Source organism: Gymnoscopelus braueri (assembly GCF_963280865.1).
Source record: "Gymnoscopelus braueri genome assembly, chromosome: 20".
Classification (NCBI taxonomy): domain Eukaryota; kingdom Metazoa; phylum Chordata; class Actinopteri; order Myctophiformes; family Myctophidae; genus Gymnoscopelus; species Gymnoscopelus braueri.
In genome coordinates, this window is record NC_137622.1 from 20843053 (window position 1) to 20866816 (window position 23764).

Consider the following 23764-nt stretch of genomic DNA (forward strand, 5'->3'; position numbering starts at 1 on the left):
AATCCTGAGCACTGTTTCAAGTTGGAGTATTTGCTTGATTTTGGCCATTATTTGGCCATTATGATTGTACTTCAAAGGCAGTAATTCCATCAAAACAAAGAGGAAGCTCACATTCTCACAAAGCTATTGTCACTGAACAAAGTCACGGAGCAGCATGCAGAGAAGAGCGTGCGCACACACATACACACTCCTACACATCTTAGAGCCACGAACTGCAAATACTTAAAAGGAAAGTAGTGGCACTCCCTTTGAATAAGATACACGTTAATTGATTGTAACATTTGAAAAAGAACTGAGTTATGCATTCATTCGAAATGTTTCACTTCTTGGTCGATTTGCGTTTGAGACTCAGCGACCTCATGGAGCCAAACATTCTCCTTCCCAGGTCCCTCAGCGAGCGAGAGCGCCGTAGGGGCATCCTTGGAGGGGATGGAGAGAAGGAAGGCGAGGAAAGAGGCGGAGAGAGGGATTGGCAGCTGCCCTCAAGGCTCTGAGAATGAGAGAGGTTGAAGAGACTGGCCGTGGAGTCATGATTGTCCTCCCTCCTTCCTCCTAACGGTCTCACCCCTTCCTCCAAAGTGAATTCCAGACCACCACGCCCCACATCTAGGGAAGACACCCAGTGTACCCCCCTCAGGGGCACTTCTCTCTGGATACGAGGCTCTAGCATTCCCTGGGACTCGCTCCGGAACAGAGCCCTTCTGGTTAGCCTGAAGCTGGAACTGTGCTTCTCCCAGCCGGTCTTCTCTGTCTTGTTCGCGGAGCTGGGGGAGCCTTCTACTTTGAGTCTCTTGTCTTTTCCACTGGACATGGCCTTCGCCCTTTGATGGTCTTTCCTCCAGCTTCCACTGCTATTTCTCCGCCTCCATCCATATCCATATTCTGCTCTGTCGATCTCCTCCTTTTCGCTCCCCACTTCTTTCCCCCGGAAGCGACCCTCCAAGCCCCTCCAGAGTTTTTTGGAGGATTTCCTGGGCGTTGGGGCTGCTGTTTGTTCCTCTGCCTCTCCATCATTGTCCCAGGTAGAAGCATAGTTTTCTCTGTTGCTGGTGAAGCTGCTAACCGTAGAGGCTCTGATCAACTCACGGGTCATGTGCTTCCCTTTGTAGAGACCCCCTCCCTCCGCCCTCCTCCAACCACCACCTGTGCTTCCGCTGCCTTGTCGGAGTGATCCTCCACGCGGCCGTATGCCTTGTTGATCCAGTGGTGAGCCTTCAGTCCGGAGCCGTGGCAGGGAACACTGGGTGGGAGCGTCCCGCCGAAACACAGAGAGAGGTGTGGGACCGAGGGGGGAAGGCTGGAGAGGGCGTGGCGGGGAACGCCCCCTGTGTTGTGGGCGGTAAGCGGGGGAGGAGGCAGCAGAGGAGGGAGGGTCTGATGTAGACGGAGTGTGTTGGTAGTGGCAGTGTGAAGCACTATAGTGGAGAGCTGGAGCATAAGCGGAGTGATATGGGTGTACAGGGCTGCTTGAATGCGACAGCGGGGAGTGTAAGAGAGGAGGCGTGGGACTAGACTGAGACTGGGGGGAGTGTGACAGAGGAGGGGTGAGGCCGGAGTGGGACTGTGGAGAATGGGTGACGCTGAGGGACAACTGTATGGGTCTCTGTGGATTTAAGTCGGTGTCTAAGGATGCACTGAGGAGGTGCACTCTAGAGTAGTCATGTGACTGCTCCTTCTGGGGCGGCAAGTTGCATCGGATGATCTCTGACCGTGGCCTTTGGCCCTTGCCCTCCTCTGCAGTGTCAGTCTGGAAGCAGTCAATGTCCAGCTCTACGCCTTGCTCCATCAGCCCCACCACCACAGCTCTAGACAGGCCAGAGACGCGGGAGATCTCCCCCACCATATGCGAGTCCTCACTCAGCTTGGGGCTAGAACTGGGCTCTTGGACCATGCTACTACGCTGAGATCCAGGAGCTGACTCTGAGTTGGTACCAACCACTGACATTCCAGGCCCTGATGCAGCATCACTGCTCCAATCCATAGAACGAGAGAAGGCCGACTGGCCTGAAGCAACTTCCAGACTCCTTTGGCTCAGGGTTGAGGGACAGGTGGAGATGCGAGGCCGGGCTCTAGGAGCAGGGGTCTGGGTAGAGGAGGACAGAGAAGTAGACGAGACTGTTGAGGAAGCGGAAGCAAAGTCACCTTTCAAAGCAGCACAACTTCCATTTCTGGAGCTGTCCACCAAACCTTGACTTGCATTTAAACCAGGAGTCAGGTTTAAGTTGAGGTTGAGATGCAGACTTATATTCACATCTTCCCCAGTTGCGGACGGAAGGTTTCCCAGGTTGATGGAGTTTCTGCTGGCTTTTTTTCCACTAGTACTCAGATTCATCCGGGCTGCGTTCCCCAGCAGGGACTTGCAGGGTGTGATGCTGCCCCCCAGCAGGGCGGAAGGTGTAACTCGGCTCTCGAAGGCGTACAGTGACTGTGTGGAGCCATGACCTCTCCCAGGTGTTCGGAGGCACCTGTGGTGGACTGAGCCTGGCGTGGTTGCCAGAGTCAGGTCAGATGTGGAGGAACCCACCCGACTGCGGTATTGGCGAGCCAACCTTGAGATGTACTGCTCTAGCTGGGTGAGAGAAGCAGGGGGAGGAGGCTGGTGAGATGGAAGGGCCAGGCTTGGTGTGGTCGTGGTGACAGGTGGTTCATCAAGAAGGGGGCCTTCAGGAGTGCTGGAGACTGACGGTTCCTGACCATGTGAGTTGTAGAGAGGGCTCTGGAGGGCCACAGCGTGTAAGGGGCTAGGGTAAGGATACAACTCCTTGGTCCGACGGGACACCAGGTCCATACAGTAGCGTGGGTCCAACGGAGGTCTTGAATGACGGGAGTAGGTGGAGGAGGAAGTGGTGGGGTCGAGGAGAGAGAGAAGGGAAGAAAGATGAGGGTCACTGAGGCTGGAGCAGTGGTCAGACAAAAAGCTCGAACCTTCCAGGTCACCTAAGACTGGGGACAAGAGAAAAAGGAATTGGCATGTCTTTTCAATTCATAACAATTCAACTGAAATGAACCAATGAAAATAATGCTAAGTGCAAACAATAGTTCCAAGTACACTGCTCAGAAGTAGTAGCTCCACATCAATATTAAAGAACCGTGGCAGTGGCAAGTGCTTTTAAGAGAACTAGGAGGCAGTTTGAAGGAAATGTCAGGAGTCTTCTACCAGCTCACCTGACGCTGGTCTCCCTTCTCTTGTGTTTGCTTCTCCCTGGCTGCCCTGCCCTGCAGGCTGCTGCTGCCCTGTGGCTTCTGACCACTGAGTGTCACTGTGGTCACCAGACAGAGGCCTCTGCTCCCACAACTTCAAGGGTTTGGCCAGTGGCACAGAGCCTCCTTGAGCGGCCTCGCTGGACACCGAGTAGCAGGAGTCTGACAGAGAGCTCCCACTCACTGAGTAGAAACCTGGATGGAGGGCAAAATTAATTAATAAACATGCATGTTACGTAAGTTTCATTTTCGAACTTTTCGTTCTGACATTTAGTAGAAACGAGCCTTTGGCACACCGACGGGTGCATAAGAGGGGACCGAACTAGGGCCACAAACATAGCAGGAAAAACTCTCATATGCAAAAATCTGAGATTATCGATTATTATGAATGGTGTGCAAGACTTTTTTTCTGCTATATTCTGACATTTAAAAAACCATAGAAATAAATGTAGAGACATTTCCAGGCACAACAATGCTGTACTTCCGTGTCAAACATGGAAAGGAAGTAATGCATGGGGGCCTCCAAGACGCGTACATTATATGTGATATATATGAAGATGCGTTGGTTATGTTATACATAGAAATAAGTGTCATTGGATCCCCCTGCAAAGTAGGTGGCTATGAACAAGGAAGTGGGTGCTTATGACCTATAGCAATGACAAAAACTTAAAACACTCAAATGTGTTGAAAGTAACTGAACTAAGAGCCTAAGAAGCTTCCAAGAAATTAAAGGGAGTATTGGCATCTACTGTGTACTGTATGTAATAGAGAAAGCAAATGTTGTGTTTGGGCGTACTAGAGATAACATGAGACAAGAATAGAAGTGGGAATGGCTATGAGGTGAGCAACAAGGACTGCAACCACGGTTGGATTTGCTGGTGGGGATTGGGGAGGAAATCCATGACTCTGCTAGTCCAGTTCAGTTTTATTACAGGTGGGGATATGTTTTTAGGGAAACGTAAACTGACTGATATGTTTGATATTTATTTTTGATAATTTTATAATTATCAAAAATAAATAATTATAATTATTTGATAAAATATACTGTATGTGCACCATCTTAACCATGGCGTCCCTATTTTGGGCAAAGTTTAAACAATAGAAAATTAAAGGATTTAAAGTGTTTTTAACTTTTTTTAAATAGTGAAAATAGCAGATCTACAAGCTCAAGTGTCATGACAAAACATGTTGTGAGCTTTTAGATTGGGTAATATGTCTAAGTATATAGGGCTTAAGTGGGTAAATCGATGTCAATTTACAAATTGGAACCTTAAGTGCAACATTGACAGTAAAATAATAAAGGAAGATGAATGACTGAGCACACATTTGAGACAGGGTGAGAGGAGTAAACACGGCAGAAAAGGTTTGGGTTAATATTTAATGGGACCTATCACACCACCCAAGGTGAGCTACTTTCAAGAAACAACAACAGAAAGTATTGGCTATCATTTCGTCGCTGTCAGGCGGAAAACTTTAATTTCCAAAACCGTTAATTTTCAGGAAACTGAGAAAAGAACCTGTGTTCCAATGCATCCACTGTAGTTATTATTTAGGCACAAGCTCTTGTTAATACTGTTCATTGGTTAAATATTTATGAAACCCACAGACAGACCAAACCACTTTCAACCTCGCACCCCCGTTTTAGGCATGTCATTATAGGCAAATATTTTTGTTGCATCATGACGCGTTTTGAGATTACAGATCGATACCAACATCGATATGTAGATGTACAATGTGTATCACGGTCACATGCACACACACACACACACACACACACACACACACACACACACACACACACACACACACACACACACACACACACACACACACACACACACACACACACACACACACACACACACACACACACACACACACACACACACACAGGGACAGGGTTGGGGTTCAAAGAAATCGTTGTTGCCGACTCTGGTCTAACAATTTAGCCCAGATGTTTGACAAAGTGTTTGAGATGTTTCGGATTTGATAAGTGGATCACATTTACTGTAGATTCTTATTTGGCAAAAATCATATTGAAACCCCAACCCTCAATACGGACTGGACAAACGCCAACTAAATAACTACTGTACCTGAGCTAGGTCTGGAGTCACTGTCCACTTGAGCTGTACCACTTTGGTCTGGAGTTGGGGGAGAGAGCAGATCAGAGGCTGCATCCCAGGACAAAGTAGACCATCTTGAATTAATAGTCCCACTACTTCTGGAATTGACTTGCCCCTCCCCTGTGCTCTCTCCACTGTCCAATTGGGTGGTCTGACAGGGTGGAACCACAGTATCTGAGGGAGAGAGATCCTGAGAGGGAAAAAAAACAAACAAACCAAAGTGAGGCTTTGTTGAAAGAAAGCATGATTTGACTAGTCTCAATTAATTTTGTACAGTCAGTTCATATAATTCTTTGGTATATATGCAGTGATTCTTCTTTAACGTAATCATTTGAACTTGAACAAAAATCACATTAAAACTGTCTAGGTGCAACAGTGACGTCACACCCGTGTGAATAGGCGAGGGAATTGACATCACGCAAGTGTGTTGGAGGTGCAGACAAAGGTACTTCTAACGTGGATTTGGCTCCTTTTTGTGGCCCAGGAGCTTGAAAAACAAATATTTGGATGTACTGTCTTAAATGTTCATGTTGCACTATGATACTTAAGCATAATTTTGTGCTAGGACTGAAAATGTAAAGCTGCGTGGAGCTTCAGTCTGATCCCCACACCCACCTCCGACTCTCATTGGACAATAAATGTTTGTACCGGAGAAGTCCTAGGTTCACATTTACGACACCAGACCAAGAGGCAGTCCACTCAGAGAGTGGGCGGGGTCTATGGTATGGAACCAGGCTACGAAAGATTTGTTTGCACCGCCAAGACAATGTCAGACTCGGCCACGCCCCCAAATACCTATGCGCGCCTAAAAGATGTAAACGTTATTTAATTATGTCCCCAACCATGCTTCAAGAATGACTTCATCAAGAAAGAATTTAGCCTGTTTGCACTTAAAGCTGGCGATGAAAACCTGAATGGTGACTGATGACAGCCGAACCCCAGGGCAGACAATGTTGAAACCAAGGACTCCCAAGCTTTTATGGACTTCTTTGATAGAACATGCAAATACGAAAAGACCTGTCACTTTATAAGTGCAAGAGTTAGGTCTGTCATGCCTTCACTATAGTGCAGGTGAAGAAATGTGACAGAGCAGCACCTTTGCTTCAGACAGAGCTAGTCTGCAGCATGTCTTCATAGGCCTTGACGTAATTAGAGCCCATTGGGAACAGAAGTATAGGTTTGGAGTCCATCATATTGCCATCCATACACACAAATACCAGTGAAGTCACCACTGAGACCCAGAGGTGGTAATTAAGTAAAACTACTTTGCAACTTTGCACTTTAAAGGAGGAGTTCACCCAAAAAATGACTTATTTTCTATCAATTGCACACCCCATGAAGCCTTGAATTCATGGATTTATTTTAGTTATTGTGGCATTCCTAAGACAATAATTTGATGACCGGGTGTGTATCCGGTAGGAGACACAAAGAATCTACTTTGTGTCTCCTACCGGATACATTAGCCGGTAGGAGACGGGAATCAAATTATTAGCTTAGGAATGCGACAAAAACAAAAAGAAATCCATGGATTCAAGGCTTCATGGGGTGTGCAATTGATAGAAAATAAGTCATTTTTTGGGTGAACTCCTCCTTTAAGTACTTTTTTCTGAGGATCTACTTTACGTGAGTATGTATGTGAGTATTTAATTTCATTTGTGTCTACTTTCATTTTTTACACTACTACTATTTGAAAGAAGACATTACTCCAATACCCATGCCCCTCAAAGAACTTGTTACATTGGCATTCTAAGCCAATGAAACAATAGTGTTCAGGTGAGTATATGCTATTGCTTCCAAGGAAGTTGGCAACAGTAGATGCAACAATCATCACCCATGGCCATAGAGATGTACGGTATCATCACGTTAAAATTAATTCAAGTAAAGAGGACCTCTTATAGGCTGAAATGTTGTATTTGTCTGCCATGAGGGAATTGAATTTTGTTCATTTAAACTAGCATACAGACAGTAGCATACAGAATAAACTTCATACAGCTCAAAGAGAGAAAAGTCTGGCTGATATTCTTTCCTTAACAGCCTTTACTTTTACTTTTGATACTTACATAGTAGTTATCAGATACGTTATGACTTTTACTCAAGTGTTATTCTACAGGGTGACTTTCACTTTTACCAGAATCACTTTCTAGTGAGATACTTTTTAATGTTATGTTTACACGGAACAAAACAGCAAAACAGTAAATAGGACAAAAACAAGGTAACATTATAAATGCATATCTCTCTTTGTACACAAGGTTTTTCCACCACTGCTGAGGCCCAAACAACAGCAAGAACAGCAGCCATTTAGCTACTTGATTAGGTGAGTAATACCATTTCCCAGATTAGTGTGGGCTTGGTCAAGCATGAACATGCTTGACCAACCTTTAAGTCCGCGACCCCCGAAGATAATGGTCTTGTTTTTTAAGTTTTTTATTTTTTTGTATTACAAGATACCCTATATATACACTTCTGTATGTTGGTTTGTTTACTGTGTTGAGTGAGAAAACAATGTTGCAAATCATCTGTGAACCCGCCCCAAAAAACATTTGGGGACCCCCCTGGATTAGACTGATTGAGTTGGGACAACAAAAACATTGTCAGTGTGGCGGTTGGTGTTGATCAATCCCCTTACTACTGAAGAGACAATACAGGTATAGCGACTCACTGCTGAGCTTAAAGAAGAGAGACAGCAAGGGGGTAGAGGAAGTAGAGAGGAGTGGATTTGGAGGATAATGGCAAAAGACAGATGACGTAACAAAGACCAGCAGGAGTGACAGAAGGGAAGGGGATGCAGGGGGATGGAGGAAGGGGCAGCCAGGAAGAAAGCGTGTTAGACTTTAACCTGTCTTAAGCTTATCTCCTCTCCTCTCACCCCTCTCAGGGAATGTCACAGCATTTGAGTCCCCATTAACTTGAAGTTTGTATTTTTTGACACTTTGTGCGTTTACAGTCATGAGAGCCAGGGTTGAGTGGGTGAGTGCACGTCACGAGAGAGAGAGCAAGATAGAGAGGGAGAGAATGAAAAAGAAAGGAGTGACTCACTAATGTGAAGGAGCTGTGTGTGTGGGGTTGGGAGGGGGTGGTTGCCGGGTAAAGACAGAAGGGCATCTTGAAGGACCCCCCCATCCCACCCCCGCTAGATAAATAACACCCGCCGCCACCACACACACACACACACACACACACACACACACACACACACACACACACACACACACACACACACACACACACACACACACACACACACACACACACACACACACACACACACACACACACACACACACACACACACACTCTTCTATAATATTCTTCTAGGCAGCCACCCCCTCTTCACCATAGCTACAGCTGTTCTCTGGTGCACCCTCTCTCTCTCTCTCTCCTCTCCTCCCACACAGAACTAAAACACCACAACAGGCCCAGTGAAATATTTAACCCATCCTGGACCACTAACATTTCTGACAACGCATACTTATCATGTTGTCACTTCAATTCAGATGGATATCTTTGTCTCCTTGACACAAATGCTGTCTCTCTATATTCTTTCACTCTCGCATCTTGTTAAAAAAAATCCATGAAAGTCTTGAGTCTCAGATAGTTACATCTACCCTTTGAACCTTTAACCCCCGACTTCAACCCTCACCAACACATGGCTAACCTTCACGCTTATCCTAACCACAACTTAAGCCAAATTACCGTACCTACAACCACTCTAGAATATTAGCCACTCAAGAGAAGGACCTCATTTTAAAGATGATTTTCCTGCACAATGCACATCAATGTTATCCCTTAGCAACATAATGCAATGCACGTTTTGACGTATAATATTACATGGAGAGGAGCATGTGATCAAATCATAGAGGCTAACAGACAGGCAGGTGGGGGTCTGCACAGAGCTCTGCTGTAATATGATATCCCTCTCTGTGAGGGGAAAGCACAGCCATTTCCCCCACCGGAACAATATGTACAAAATGCATAGGCCGATATGATAATACAACAGGAATGCGTACCTGCATTAAGTGATACAATTCACCCACACGTTTTATTTTTTAGAAAGAAAGGAAATGTGGCTGATAAGTCTGTTAGTTTGGCAGAACTAAAGGATGGAAACAGCATATTTAGAGATTTACTTTCTCGTAGCACATGGTGCGGAATTTGGCCATTTATACATAATTAATGAGGCTGTATTAAAGATAAAAGAACATGACATGACATCCCATGCTTCTTAAACTTTCACTATTTCAGGTGGTTATAATGCATTTGAACACCAATCGGGCACAAAATGTGATTTGCATAATGATTGAATGAAACATAAATGTAGTAGATAATGTTTTCACTGAGCTCAGAACAGTCCTGCAGCAAGCCAGAGACAATAGCAGTTTCATTCCAGAGATCAATGTAATAGCTTTCCTTGTAAGACGATGCTTTCAAATCCCAAAGCTAATTCTAAGACAGACTCATGTGGTCTCAGGAAGAGTTCAGCTTTGTGGCAGTAAGGGTAGAGAGAGACACGCAAACGCACACGTACACACACACACACACACACACACACACACACACACACACACACACACACACACACACACACACACACACACACACACACACACACACACACACACACACACACACACACACACACACACCTCTGAGGCAAGCAGCCCAGTCTAACTTGAAGAATTCAGTTTCCAAAGAACAAATGCTGGAGCTTGGCAGAGTTTTGTTCATTCAACAGGGTATGAAAAACCAACACTTAACAGTGTACCACTGGTTTGTCCAACAAAAGAAAGGTACAGACAAGAGGTACAGACAACAGTGCTGTTTTACAGATATCACACCCAGTACTGGTATCAAATTCCCAGCTAAACCAAACTGGTGAAGCAACCTGCTGTGTTTCATTATCGCCAGGAGATCATGCCTTCAGCCGTGTGTGTGTGTGTGTGTGTGTGTGTGTGTGTCTGTGTGTCAGCAGCTAATAACGCAGACTACTAAACCGATCAGCATATCTTCTTGTGCATGGTGACAGTAAGCCAAGGACCTCAATTCCTGAATATTTTACAAATCGGTCGATGACAATTATGTAATTTTTTATGATATACAAACTTTAAGCTGCATATTTTGTACTGCACTGTTTTTTCATCTTGTTTGTTGAAATCGCCCCACATCGCACTCACAAGTTGCCAACAGCAGTAACTGCAGAAGAAAACTCCTGTAAGTACGCACACAACCAGGAGATGCTCACTCGCACAGATGCACACTGTTTCCTCTCCTGTTAAAAGGGACAGATCTACAAGCTTATAATTTATAAGCTTATAACAAGGTTTGGCACTGTTGGATTTGGCTGGAATAAGGCATTGTAATGACATATACGCAAGCTTTGGTTCCATGTAAGTCAGCCTCCGAGCAGACATGAGAAAGAGCGGATCGCGAAAGTCACCGACAATTAAATATTAGTGAATCAGACAACTTTTCATAAATGCCGGTACGTTCAAAATATGGGCGTAAATTGCTTAGTGAATCGGCCCAATGAATGTATGACAGAGAGGGAGGACGGTAGACAAAGTATATGAGAGAGACAGTAGAGAGAGGAAGAGATAATTTGAGATTTGCGCTCTATGAGCGATATATTTAATTTTTTTTCAAATTTTCTCCCATTAATGTAGATACACCTCAGCCTGGCCATATACACAAACAATACCACTTTTTGTATGTCTTCTATCCAGACTCCAGACACAACCTTGGTCAGAGGGTGATACGGTCATGTTGGCAACAACAGAAACGAGAACAACACAGATAACTCATCTCCATTTACGCAAAATGTATGCTAGCGTTGGCGAAGTTCCAGCTTGGACAGAGGGCAGCGTGCCAGCCAACTCTGCTACATTACCGGCTCCCTTCGGAGGTGACGATGACTAATGTTGTTCTGCCTCACTGTAGGATGCCTCAAAGCCACAGTGGTCCACACTGGAGATGAAGATAGGTGGGTGGTGTTGGTGAAAGGCAGGCTGCACATTATGGCCATTGCCTGGATGCCCTTATTTCAAAATGAAGGCGATTCATTTCACTGCACCAGGGAAACTGTTTTTTATGTTATTGTAATTTGTCCCATTTCATTACCTTTTCATGTTGTATCCTATATGGGTTTGTTTCACATTGTTCTGTGAACAGAATACACTGTTCTACAAAGGTCTGATTTAAACATAGCTAGTGGAACACACACACATATTATGTTGATTTACCTACTGTGGGCAATGACAACATTCAGTGATGTCTCACACCCACCCACAGCAATATTACTGTGTTGAGTAGCACAGCTTCATATTAAGAGGAATACTATTAAAAATCAATTATAATTTTGTTTATGGGGTTTCTGGTGGCTCAGCACACATTGTATGCTCCTAGTGAGCGCAAGGACCTGTGTTTGAATCTGACTCCATTCTTGTATCGCAAGCCTCTCCTATCTCTCTGTCCTTGTCTCTACACTGACCTCTCTGAAATAAAGCTTACCCGCCCAAGAAAATAAAATCATGTTTATTATGATATTAATATAGGTCACCCCAACTCATATTTCTAGATTAATATTACTAACACTTTGTGTTAATATTACTCACCAATGTGTCTAGGTAATCTACAGACAGCAAATGGAGAACTGATTTACTGACGTCATTCGTGGACCCAAATAACCTGGATAAAGCACCCTTACCGTGAGAAACTTCCCACTGGGTGCTCTCACAATCACCATTGCTATGTTTTCCTAATTCCGTCTCTATGGAGCAGATCAAATTCTTCATCTTGGTGACATCACAGGTTCTTAATTCGCTGGGTTCAGGTTTGAGGAGAGTGGTTCAGGTTCACACACACTGAATGGAGGTCATACAAACAGCAGACTATCCTCACAGAGAAGGTTCAGGATGTCTTCTTTCAGACCTTGTCTTTGTGTATTATATATCAACCCACATTCTCCACATTCTCAGCACAATAAGACCTGTAGATCATTTTCACCACAAGGTTGGGAAAGGGGTCAAAAGCGTGTGTGTGTGTGCGCGCGTGTGCGTGCACGGCGAGCAAGCATGTGCATATACTATGTGTGTGTGTTAGCATGTGCTGGTTTGTGTTAATGCAAAAAGGGGAGAACAGGGATTGTATTATCACCTGTGTGTGTGTGTCACACACGTACTTACACGAGAGAGCCCACTCCCATGTGGATATTTGAACAGTCCCCTGACTTATCTCATCTGACTACTGAAAACCTGCATTTTTGGTCCAGAGAAAGAGGATCACAGGGTCAGACTCAGAATTACAATTAAATACACAATTCAGTAAGAGAGTGACGGCGTCTTCAGAGTTCAGACCAGTGTGTTCCACCAGTAAACAATGACTCATATTGCCAGTCATTGTGTCATTGCTTAGCTGACCTATGAGCCAATGAGTGCCGGGGAGATGGTAGTTAGAATATAGCCTACAGTGTAGGCTACATTCTAACTTCAAGTTCATTGTCACATCACAGGTTTACAAGAGCAAAAGAGTAGGTGAAATTATTTTGTGCACAAGCTCCCACAAATTGCAGTTTCAGAATATAATAATGAGGAAAGGAAAATGTCAAATAGAGAAAACAACCATATCAAATATACATAAGGTCTGTACTAAAAAATAAAATAGTAATAAGGCAGAGTTCCTTAGTCTCTTGTGAAAGTAAGAGACATTACTTGGCAGCAGTTATCAAGTATGTATTGAATGTGTGGGAATGGAGTATATCCACAGTCAAATAGAGTAACAGTATATTCACAGTCATGTATGTATAATATATTGCCAGAATTCACACTAGAGTCATAAAGTGATAGTACCAATGTGACAGCCTGTGTCACTATTAAGCTATTCATGTTTAAATATAAATTGAGATTATAAGCCGGGGGCTGGATTATAAAACCATCAGAGATTTTGGTCAAACACTTACAGTAACAGATGGCTTAAAAATGAGTGCTGGCGAGATGGTACCAGGAAATTGTATATGGAGATACAGGACCACAAGCAGAATACCAAAGTGACCTTTAGAAGTAACATAGACAGTACCATGATGCAGCCATGTGAAGATGTCATGGTTTGGTGTTTTTTGTTGTTGGTCCTATTCATTCCAATACATGTATCAGATTACCCATAAATCACATAACTTCATGCAGTATAGTATGTGGCACTGTATCTCTGACCCGAATGACATTACTTAAACGTGACGGTCAAATACTGTTGTATAATTATCATGCTGCATGGTCGGTTAGGTCTCTGTCTGTCACCATCTGAATCAATTGGGCATTCAGAGGCACAGCCATGTGCTGCAGCCTGGCCAGCGACAGCTGAGCTGCATGGAAAATGGCTTGTTGGCAGGATCACCATCATCCCTGCATTCATATTTAATCATTGTGTCAAGTGGAGATAGATAGATCCGGGCTAGAATAATAAGCTAGACAGACGGACTGACTGACCTGTTGCCGGTGGCGGGTTGTCGCAGGAACCTGATCGGTGTCGGGGGGGGCAGCGCTCTCGAGTTTTACCGTGTCCACCACCACGACGGAGCCGGTGGATCGGGATCTGTCCGCCAGGACGGCGTCCACCATCTCCAGGTGCTTGCACCTGAGCATCTCCAGCTCCAGCACCCCCGCCAGCGTCGCTTTGAGACGCTCGTCGATCCGGACGCGCTCGGTTCCGGACCAGAGAGAATTCACACAGCTGCGGCGCCCGGCCATTCTTCTTCTAGTGTGGTGTGGTGTGGTGTAGTGTGTGTGTGTGTGTGTGCGTGGGGGCTTAATGCACTGCTGTGCCGCTCCGCTCCTCTTCACTGGCCGTCGCTCGGTTACGGTGGAATGAATGGATGAATGAATGGGCTACGGTCCAGCAGCAGCAGCCAGTGCAGCATATGTTCGCACAATCGACAATAGCAACATTGTAGACACGACTTGCATCTCGAATCAATACAATATTTGGCTAAATACGCGGCTCACCAATCACCATCGCATCCTAGTGCACTGCCTTTCAACCGTCAATTTTGCTGACTGCATGCAATTTTGATTTATAAATCCACATGTAGCTAGACTAGGAAGGATAACGAACCATCCATGTATTAATCCGTTCAGATTGCGTGTCTTTCTTTTTATTTAGGGAAAAAAAAATCCCTATCCATGATCCTAGGAGTTGTGCGTGCGGTTCACAGCAGATCATTGGTAGTCCTTGCAACAATGCCAGATAGATAACGTTACATGTGGGATCAGGGGGAAAAAAGTGTGTGGTGAGGAGGAGCCAATGCACCAGAGCCTCGATGTGATTGGCTACAATGGCTAGGGAAGTTTTTCGAATGGGTGCATCATGAAAACTGCTCAACTTTGAATATCGGGGACTTGTAGCCTATATTTATTATTCCTGGTCTACACAGCAGTGACTAAACTGCTCAATTAGAATTACTTTTTACTTGTAGTTTTCCTGTTGGCACACAAAAAAAACTTTGCAAACTGCTAATAAAGTATTATTAAGTCAATCAATCAATCAATCATACATGAAGAAGTAGCCTAATAATAAGAAGAATTGAAGAAAAATGTATACATCCAACTTAATAATCAAACAACTGAAACAAGATATACAGTCAAACAATCCAGGGGCCATGAAGTCATGGTGGAGGACATTTTTACACAATCCTCTCCATTTTATGAATTACAATATATATAAATGCAACTTTTATATCTAGCTAGCTTATATATGGGACAACTTCAAGATAGTATTTTTAAGAGTTGGGACTGCATATGATGTACAAATTCATTATTTACGACAACATAATACCCAGTCACAGAGAGGTGGGTCCCTGAACGGACATGCTAGGCCCAGACCCAGGAGCCCAAAGGTCAGGGGGGCCCACTACTCGGGGCAGACTGGAAACAAAAATCTGCCTCACTATTTCAATTATCATATATGTTACTGTTATATATCGTACACTGTCGGAAGTAGAAGTACAAAGTAGAAGGAGATGAGGTTTCTGGCCCACAATAACGACATAGTAAAGTAGTGAAAGCACATCAATCAGCTGATCAGTCAGTCTATCAAATCAATATGTCCGTACACGACAAATGAGTCCGTGGCAAGACTTGGCCTCGACCGTGGCAAATTCTAGATTTTGTTTTTACACACCATTATAATGTGATCTTATTCACATGACCCAAATACTGAATGTCAGTCTAGGTTTTATTCAGAATATGTATGACACTGATTTGCTATGACACACATGTATGGCACAAGGAGTCCACTAGGACAGCGGTTCTCAAACGTTTTATTTTGAAGGACCCCCATAACTCTGAGAGTGTGTTCCATTTGTACACTGAGAGCGTGTTCCATTTGTACACTCTCAGAGTTACAGACCATTAATGGTCATTTAGGGCTAGCTCTTTATGTGTTTGTCTACTCATTTTGTATGTCCATGGCAAAAATAGAATTTTTAAAACAATGTCCACCACAAACCAGCATGCCGATGACCCTAAAAACTAAAGGGCCCCAGCATGTCTGCACAGTTTATGAAACTATATCATATTTTGACACAACTTGTCTTTTCTTTCCTCTATCGGAGAAAAATTATGACAAAAAGATAAAAAGAGAGCGTTATACACAGTGCATGTGTGGGGGGGAGGGAGGGGACTGAGGCAGTCTCAGGCCCAGGGGCCCATGGACTCAGGAAGACGGGCCAGTCTGCAGGGCCCTGTGCATACCTAAACATTAAAGGATGTGAATGCAGGAAACCTAAATGTATAATCTGACACATGAACAAAATCGGGTGTAATAGACCTATAATACAAAGTATTATGACGAGTGCTCTAAATATTGTTTCCTTTTAAAGTTTGTGGCTCCTGAAACTGCTGTCTGGAGTGCTGATTATATGTGTTAGGTTAATAATAGTGAAAATGCCAACACTGCCTATAATCACCCCCCTTGGCTAAGTACACACAACTCTAAATGTAGTGTTAAACCAGCAGAGGGCGATGTTTGCCTGGCCTACTGGATAGCCTGACCTAGACCTTGAATGCTAAAACAAAACACCTCTCCATTCTTCAGTTTGTGTCTTCATCAGTGGTGGACAAAGTAGCCTACTCAACCCCAGTAGCCTACTTGGGTAAAAAAATTGATTCTTCTGGTCAAATCCACTACATCCACTACAAGTGCAAGTTGCTCTGTCAAATTGGTGCTTGAGTTAAAAAGTAGTCTACTGGAGTACTTGCTTTAACAAGTACTCCAGCATATGCTATATTATGTATGTTACGACCCACTGATTCCCGATCCCTACACTTACATCCGTAACAGCCCCACCCTCAAGAAACAAACCATTCGGTTTGGTTTTACAAAGTTACAAAAAAAAAAATATTCATATTTACAATACCAACCTACTCCAACACTACCTAGATTGAGAGGATTGTGTTTTACAGTTGGATTCTCAGCATCAATTCTGCAACACTCATTTTGGATTTCAGACTTGTCATTCAGTTTGTCAACTTGTCAGCTTCGGCTATATCGGTTGTTAAATGTAACATCTGCTGCAACCGCTGGGCCTTCACTTGGAATACGTCCCACCTCTCGGGAAACAACCCTCTGTTCAAAAGGAATGAAGTCAGGTAAGAGAACAACAAAGTGGCAACGATGCCAGACAGCATGGAGATTGTCCTGATGGGAGCACACTGAATGTAAACGCCATCCTCCACAGTACAGCCCGGGAAGTGAAAGGCAGCCGGTAACCCAATTGACGGCTCCCCACACAACAACCTCAGTGACACTCCTACCAGTAAACCCATAATAGAACCGTAGCCATTCGAGACACTGAAGAAGAGGACACAGACAAGTTGAGGGAAGAGGATGTTGTAGGCTATGTCTGCTCCAAGGAACCAGAACACCATGATGCTATTGTCCAGAAAGGTGAGCGCTGTACCGGCCATGCCCACCACTACCACAGTGATACGGATCACCCACTGGAGCTCTCTTGATGAGGCCTGGAGGGGAAAAGAAAAAGGAATTCAGATGGCAGAAGCTGAAGGAGGTTGGGCTTTTCTCTCCCCTTCTCTCACATCTCTCTGCCTTTGTTAATCACTCTAGACTTAGTAAACTGGACCAAACGCTTTTTTCCGTCTACATCAAATCTCTTTGCCAAAAAATTGTCGACCTCACAACGTGTTGTGAGCTTGAAGATCTGCTATTTTTGGCTAACGTTACCCACAGAATATAGATGCTGGGGCTCAAGTGGTTAAACTGCTCTCTGCTCACGTGTCCCTCTCTTCATCCTCACCATCTTCACACTCTCAGCTCGTTTAGAATGTTCAATCCATTCACTGCAACCTATACTACAACTACCAATTATAAAAATGGCTTAACTGATCGTGTATCATTTACGCCCAACAGCAACTTTATTTGCTAAAATAGCTTGATATTTCACCCCAAGAATATATCTTTTTCCTATTGGCTGTTTAAATGGGTTCATATAGAACCCGTCTCACTTCCCTTGCTCTACATTTCCTTGTCTTGACTTCTCTCTCATTTCCTCACCCTCTTCTCTACACCTCACCTGGCTCCTCAGGATGTTCTTGTAGATGTTGGAGGCAAAGATGGCGGCGGCTGAGAGCAGAGCCGAGTCAACTGAAGACATCACAGCGGCAGCCACAGCCCCGATGCCGAAAATGGAGATGTAAGAAGGGACCAGATACTGCAGGCTGATGGGCAGAATCATGCCTGCCTCCCCACGCTCATATGGAGAGGGTGAACCGTATGAGGTCAGGTTCCAGTCTGAGATTTACACAGATAAATGGGATGTTGGACAAAGTGGTCAGTCATTGTCAAGGGCTTTTAGGAGGGTATGAGCATAGCATGGGGATGTTACTTCACTATCAATATTGTCCACTGGATTTAAACAACAAAAGAGTAAGTCAACGAGAATCAAATCCTGTTTTAAGTTAGGCTACTTACTAGTCACCACTGGGGAGCATACTTAAAAATGCACAGTTTGGAATGACAGTGGGCACTGTGTAAAAAAGGGACATAATGAATCCATGGTGGTATGGGGACAGCTGCAAAGGGCTGGGTGAATGGGTGGAGACAGGTTTACAATAGAACCCAGAGGGATCTATAGGGTTTACATAACACTACATCTTATTCTTACCAGCTCAGTGGCCTTGTGATTAGAGTGTCCGCCCTGAGATTGGGAGGTCGGAGTTCATCCCTGGCTGAGTCATACCAAAGACTATAAAAGGGTACCCAATGCCTTCCTGCTTGGCACGGGTTGGATTGGGGGCAAGTCCCTGCGACATACCATAGCGTCATGTCCAGGGGGTGTACAAATAGCCAGGAGATGTACTTGTACATCAAGCTGCCTCATGCTACAGAAACAAGAGATGTTTCAGGCCACATGGCTCCTACTTACTTACTCATATGTTATTCTATATTATACAAATATCAATTGATAAGAAGATTCAAAAGGTGAGAATGGAGGGGTGACGGCGATCTGTTCTATTTTAACATTATGTTGTATCCAATCCAATCCAATGCACTATTATGTACCTGTTGATGCAGCTACCGCTCCAATCAGCACAGAAGGGATCCCAAAGATGCAGATTAGGACAGCTGCACAGAAGCAGGTCCTTTTAGCAGTGGCTGCAGAGCGGGCAGACAGCGTCCTCTGGTGGAAAACTTGATAGCCCAGGTTGCCAAAAGTCTTTAGAAAGAACAGTAGAAACCAATCTCATAAATTCCTTACTCGGAATCTTGCATCACATAACATCACTATCAACTTTGCCCTCCAAAATTCTTCATACATCAACACTGATTCAGCTATTTTCTTTCTGTAGCGCATGGCAAAACAACTCTTATTTCTACATAGAAAGCAGAGTTTTGTCCATAGATTTGATCATAACTTTCAGTATGAAATCTAAAATTAAGTTTCTTGTCGATCCGGATTCCTAAATATTTACTACACTCTTTTACCAACAATAAGAAATTATCAATCCATCTCCATGCTGTTTCTCCATCCAGACTGCCAACCCAGGGGGCCTGGAAAGTAGCATTGAGAGCTGTCTTGGTGATGTCAACTGATGTAGGGTTCATCATGACGAAGGGAACACACAGCCACTACATAGAACACAAGGATTGACATGTTGAGATATTATCATATCTGATCAAAGTCTTTGAAAGTCATATTGAAACAACAATATTTACCATACTCCATACTGGCTGATGCATTTTATGGTCAAGCACTATTCTGGCATGCCCATACCTTTATGGCAACCATACACATCAATCCAATTAATTTCCTTAAGGCAAGGTCACTATTCTGCCTTAATATCATGGCCACAGTGGTTATCGGCTAAACACCAGGACGTAAGTGTTGTAGTGTTCACTGTTCACATTCATAGTTTAAACCTTTCAGCACAACCTCTGTGAGACACACTGAAGACTGCTCAGTTTGACTAATGGAACAATACCTTATCAACAGATATATAGAGATAATGTAGAATGTATTACGATAAGTGTTGCTTTAATCTGTTGGTGAACACATTGCAGGCGCTCACCAGACTGACGAACATGAGAATGAGTTGTATGATGTCTGTGTATGCTACAGAGTAGAAGCCTCCCAGGAGTGTGTAGATGATGGCCACTGCAGCAGATATGCAGATACAGACAGCATAGGGCAAATCTAGAATCACTTTCATGGTTGCGCCTACAAAATAAACCCAGAACACAACACATGTACACATGCATACATTTAATAGGCATAGTGTATATAAATACACACAGTCAATTAGTACAGTATATTCAAATTCAAGTGTGAAAATTAATTTAGCTTAGTAAACAAGATTGTTCAAATTATATTCACACTATGAGACAAAATATTAGCCAGTGTAAACCCCCAGAGCAAAGTCACCACATATTAACAACATTCAAATGTCCATTACTTAAAGGGATACTTCACTTTCACATAAAATAAACATTAAAAAAAAATATTAAAAAAAAATGAAAGAAGTTATGGCAAAATAAAGGCCCCCTCACACATTAGTAGGACACTCTAATGCGTGAGGGGGTCGTGATTTTTCCATTACTTTTTTCATTTATTTTTAATATATTTTTTAAATGTTTATTTTATGTGAAAGTGAAGTATCCCTTTAACATGCAACAATTTCAATTTCAAATATATGATACAGTGTAAACCCTTTTCAAAGTTGACTCTATTGTCACTTACCTAAGCCTATAAGAGTTCCAGTCACCCAGATAATATCGGATGTAAGTGAAGCGAAAGACAGTATTCCACTTATTACTTTCCCATACTTGATTTGAAATGGGTCCATCATTGTTACATACATTTGGCTTCTCATTGGCTCGACAAAGAAAAGTCCACCTTTATCAAAGTAAAGAGAAAGAGGGATATGCATGCAGTGACTATTATGAACTATTATTATGACAAAAGCATGCACAGTACATTGTTTGGTTCTAGCCGTTCTTGATATAATGTATCCTATGATCACTCCATATAGTAGAGAATGAGTGGGTTCAGTGAACCTGCAACATGATATCAAACAGTTCTGGTCATGATTAGAAGAAAAACTTGCCAATAATAAATGACAGGGCTCCAGTTAACGGCATGACACTCCAAATCAGTCCCATGGTAGGGTTGTACGTTGCCTCTGTTATTCCGACAATGAAGCCACCTCCAACAAATGTAGCTGTAGGGCGCACACACGCACACACGCACACACACACACACACACACACACACACACACACACACACACACACACACACACACACACACACACACACACACACACACACACACACACACACACACACACACACACACACACACACACACACACACACGTTTCTGCAAATTCACATTGCCAGCAAAATTCCATAGTATTTCAGTATTGTTACCTACACTGTTGTTAAAAAGGCCACCTCACTTATTTCAAATGCAACTGAAATAACATTTTAAATATAGCCTACTCTGTACTCTTATTAACCAATAGACAGTATATATTAAGCACATTTTAATCCATAGACCCTATAACTGATCTAAAATGTGCACACTTTGAATAGCACTCACCTGTCATAGTGAAGATACCCACTAACACGTTGATTCTTCGACTTGCCAAGAGTAGTACTTCGGTTAGATTTCCTGGGGAACTCTTCTCCATTCGTTTGGACTTTCCAGAGGCCCAAATACCGGTTCCAAGCACCAACAAGTAGAAGAATATCATTACAATCAATCCTGGAACGTTGAAGTCCATCTTGCCCTTCTTGTGACCTGCCTGAAAAGAATAGATAAGATATCTCAAGGCGCAGAGTGTGTTCCAGTAACCACCCTGTTAAAGGGTGCCTAACACGGCTTTGTAACGATTTGTAACGCACCCAACTTTTGTTGTGTTGATAGTTTGTTTAAGATAGATATAGATATACAAGTTTGCGACAATTTTGTCTTTCTAGAGATAGGCTACCTACTCAGTGACTGGCTGCGTAATTGCGATATGATTATCTCTCTCCCTCGCTTTCTCTCTCACTCTCTCTCACTCTCTCTCACTTGCGTACACACACCATCTCTCTCCATCTCTATTGCTGTTATGCAGTGTAAGCGCAGGTTTGGGTTTGCACCCAGATCTCCACCAGGACCGGTTCTCCTCCCACAAGGGATCCTTATCAGACTCACAGTCACAAGTACAAAATGTGATTACTTTATCCAGCAAAACATTGTCTGACACACATGCATGTGTTGCCACTACACATCGCCAAGATTCTGACACCATTGTTCATTTGCACTAATTCTTACTGACTTAAATTCAGTGGCAATCCTACTGCTCCTGTCATTCAAGGCACTGAGGAGGACCCAGGTGGCCCAAAGGTGGCTTCTGAACAGTCGGATACATACAACCAGTGGTGGACAAAGTACTCAATCCCAATACTTGAGTCAAAGTGTAGATACTCGTGGTCAAATGTTACTCAACTACAAGTGAAAGTTGCTCATTCAAATTTGTACTACAGTTAAAGTACTTGCTTAAAAAATAGTATTCAAAAGTACATTCTTTTACAAATACTTAAGTATTCGAAAGTACAAATTACAATGTACATTTTCTTTTAATATCAATGCATTGCTGTATTGAAATGTATGTTTAAATATTTGTTTTGATTTTTTCCTTGACAATACATAGCACCACATTTATCCTACATAAACCCCTTCCCACCAGCAACACAATCCCACCCTGTTAGACAAATCTACATAGACCACGTACAACATTCACAGTGCCCAGGGGTAAAAAGAAAAGAGTGGGGGGAAAAAAACATTAAAAAAAAAATATATATATATATAGCTGTATTGAAATTTTGACATTTCCCCGAAAACAAAGATTTTCCAGAAATATTCAAAAAACTAAATATTGAAAATAGCAGATCTACAAACTTTGACACAATCAAAGTCAAAAGACTTTGATTGTGACCGTTTTCATAGTTACTGTCTTAAGTAGATTCTATGCTGGATCAGTTTTCTCTATTTTAAGGGACAGGTCGATTTTTAAAGAAGGGTACCATATGTACCCTGATCTAAAATGGCATGACCCTCCCTTTGACAAAAAAAACAAATCAATGACCTTCCCCAAGTGATTAAAAAAAAAAGATGAACCCTCCCCGCCTAGGAGTGTCACGATATATTGTCCCACGATATAGCCTAGTTTTAAATGTGACGATAGGTATTGTCATGATGTCATACTGTATCGTAATTTTTTTGTTTGTTATTAAAACACTTTCCTTTTTTTTTTTGCCTATGAAAGTTATAGGAGTTCTTACTGTATGGTGTATGATATGAAATGTAAAGCTTATCATAATCACAGTAATTATTAATCATGTCTTCCATCATATTCAAGGTATTTTGGAGAAACAGACTCCAGTCACTTTCAGTTTAAAGCACTGCTGAGAGGAGGTGTTGTGGGTCAGCTGATGCTCGTTGACGCTCGTTAATCAAAGCAATTATGCCTCTGCACTCTCAAATAGGCCTACATCTAATCTAAGATGGTTTACATGGTATTATACTGTATCTGGTATTATAGATTTTTTTGAGCTGTTGGAAATAACTAGGCTGCACTTGGTTGGTAAAGTCCAGATGACAAGAATATGAGGTTTGTGGAATTTATAGTCATGCATTGTTATATTATATTATATGTTATATTAGTCTATCTGTCCTCTGAAACAATGGGTTTATAGTTAGTGAGAACTTCACTTCTCCCTTAAGCTTGCACAAATGTATTTATTTGTGTGTACAAAGCACTTTGTAATTGTTTTTTAAAGTGCTTTATAAAGTTAGTTTAAACTAAAGATGATGGCCAATGTTGATGATACATGAGAAAAGAACATTAATAATGTATCATATCGATATCATATGCCCAACATCATGTATT

General features: G+C 42.9%; 2 protein-coding genes across 2 annotated transcripts; both read right to left on the bottom strand.

Annotated features, from left to right (window-relative positions):
- Positions 1-32: 32 nt before the first annotated feature.
- LOC308075877 (uncharacterized protein) lies at positions 33-14449 on the bottom strand. The gene is made up of 4 exons (XM_080415858.1): positions 13799-14449; positions 5295-5514; positions 3166-3396; positions 33-2943 (listed from the first exon to the last, which is right to left on the bottom strand). Exons 1-4 carry the CDS (start codon positions 14057-14059, stop codon positions 320-322), a joined length of 3336 nt encoding a protein of 1111 aa, XP_080271984.1. The 5' UTR covers positions 14060-14449; the 3' UTR covers positions 33-319.
- Positions 14450-14882: 433 nt separating this feature from the next.
- LOC308075492 (high affinity choline transporter 1-like) lies at positions 14883-21651 on the bottom strand. The gene is made up of 8 exons (XM_080415400.1): positions 21427-21651; positions 20930-21043; positions 20563-20718; positions 19895-20043; positions 19311-19454; positions 18888-19041; positions 17899-18116; positions 14883-17329 (listed from the first exon to the last, which is right to left on the bottom strand). The coding sequence occupies exons 1-8, from the start codon at positions 21608-21610 to the stop codon at positions 16826-16828; spliced, it is 1623 nt and encodes a 540-aa protein (XP_080271526.1). The 5' UTR covers positions 21611-21651; the 3' UTR covers positions 14883-16825.
- Positions 21652-23764: the final 2113 nt, after the last annotated feature.

Coding starts and splice junctions, on each gene's coding strand:
- LOC308075877 (XM_080415858.1), bottom strand. CDS start 14,059: ATGGCCGGGCGCCGCAGCTGTGTGAATTCTCTCTGGTCCGGAACCGAG. Junction 5,515..13,798: donor CAACCCGCCACCGGCAACAG/GTCAGTCAGTCC, acceptor TTTCCCTCTCAG/GATCTCTCTCCCTCAGATAC. Junction 3,397..5,294: donor TGACTCCAGACCTAGCTCAG/GTACAGTAGTTA, acceptor CCCTCCATCCAG/GTTTCTACTCAGTGAGTGGG.
- LOC308075492 (XM_080415400.1), bottom strand. CDS start 21,610: ATGGACTTCAACGTTCCAGGATTGATTGTAATGATATTCTTCTACTTG. Junction 19,042..19,310: donor TTGATAATTTCTTATTGTTG/GTAAAAGAGTGT, acceptor TTCTTTCTAAAG/ACTTTTGGCAACCTGGGCTA. Junction 17,330..17,898: donor AGAACATCCTGAGGAGCCAG/GTGAGGTGTAGA, acceptor TTTCCCCTCCAG/GCCTCATCAAGAGAGCTCCA.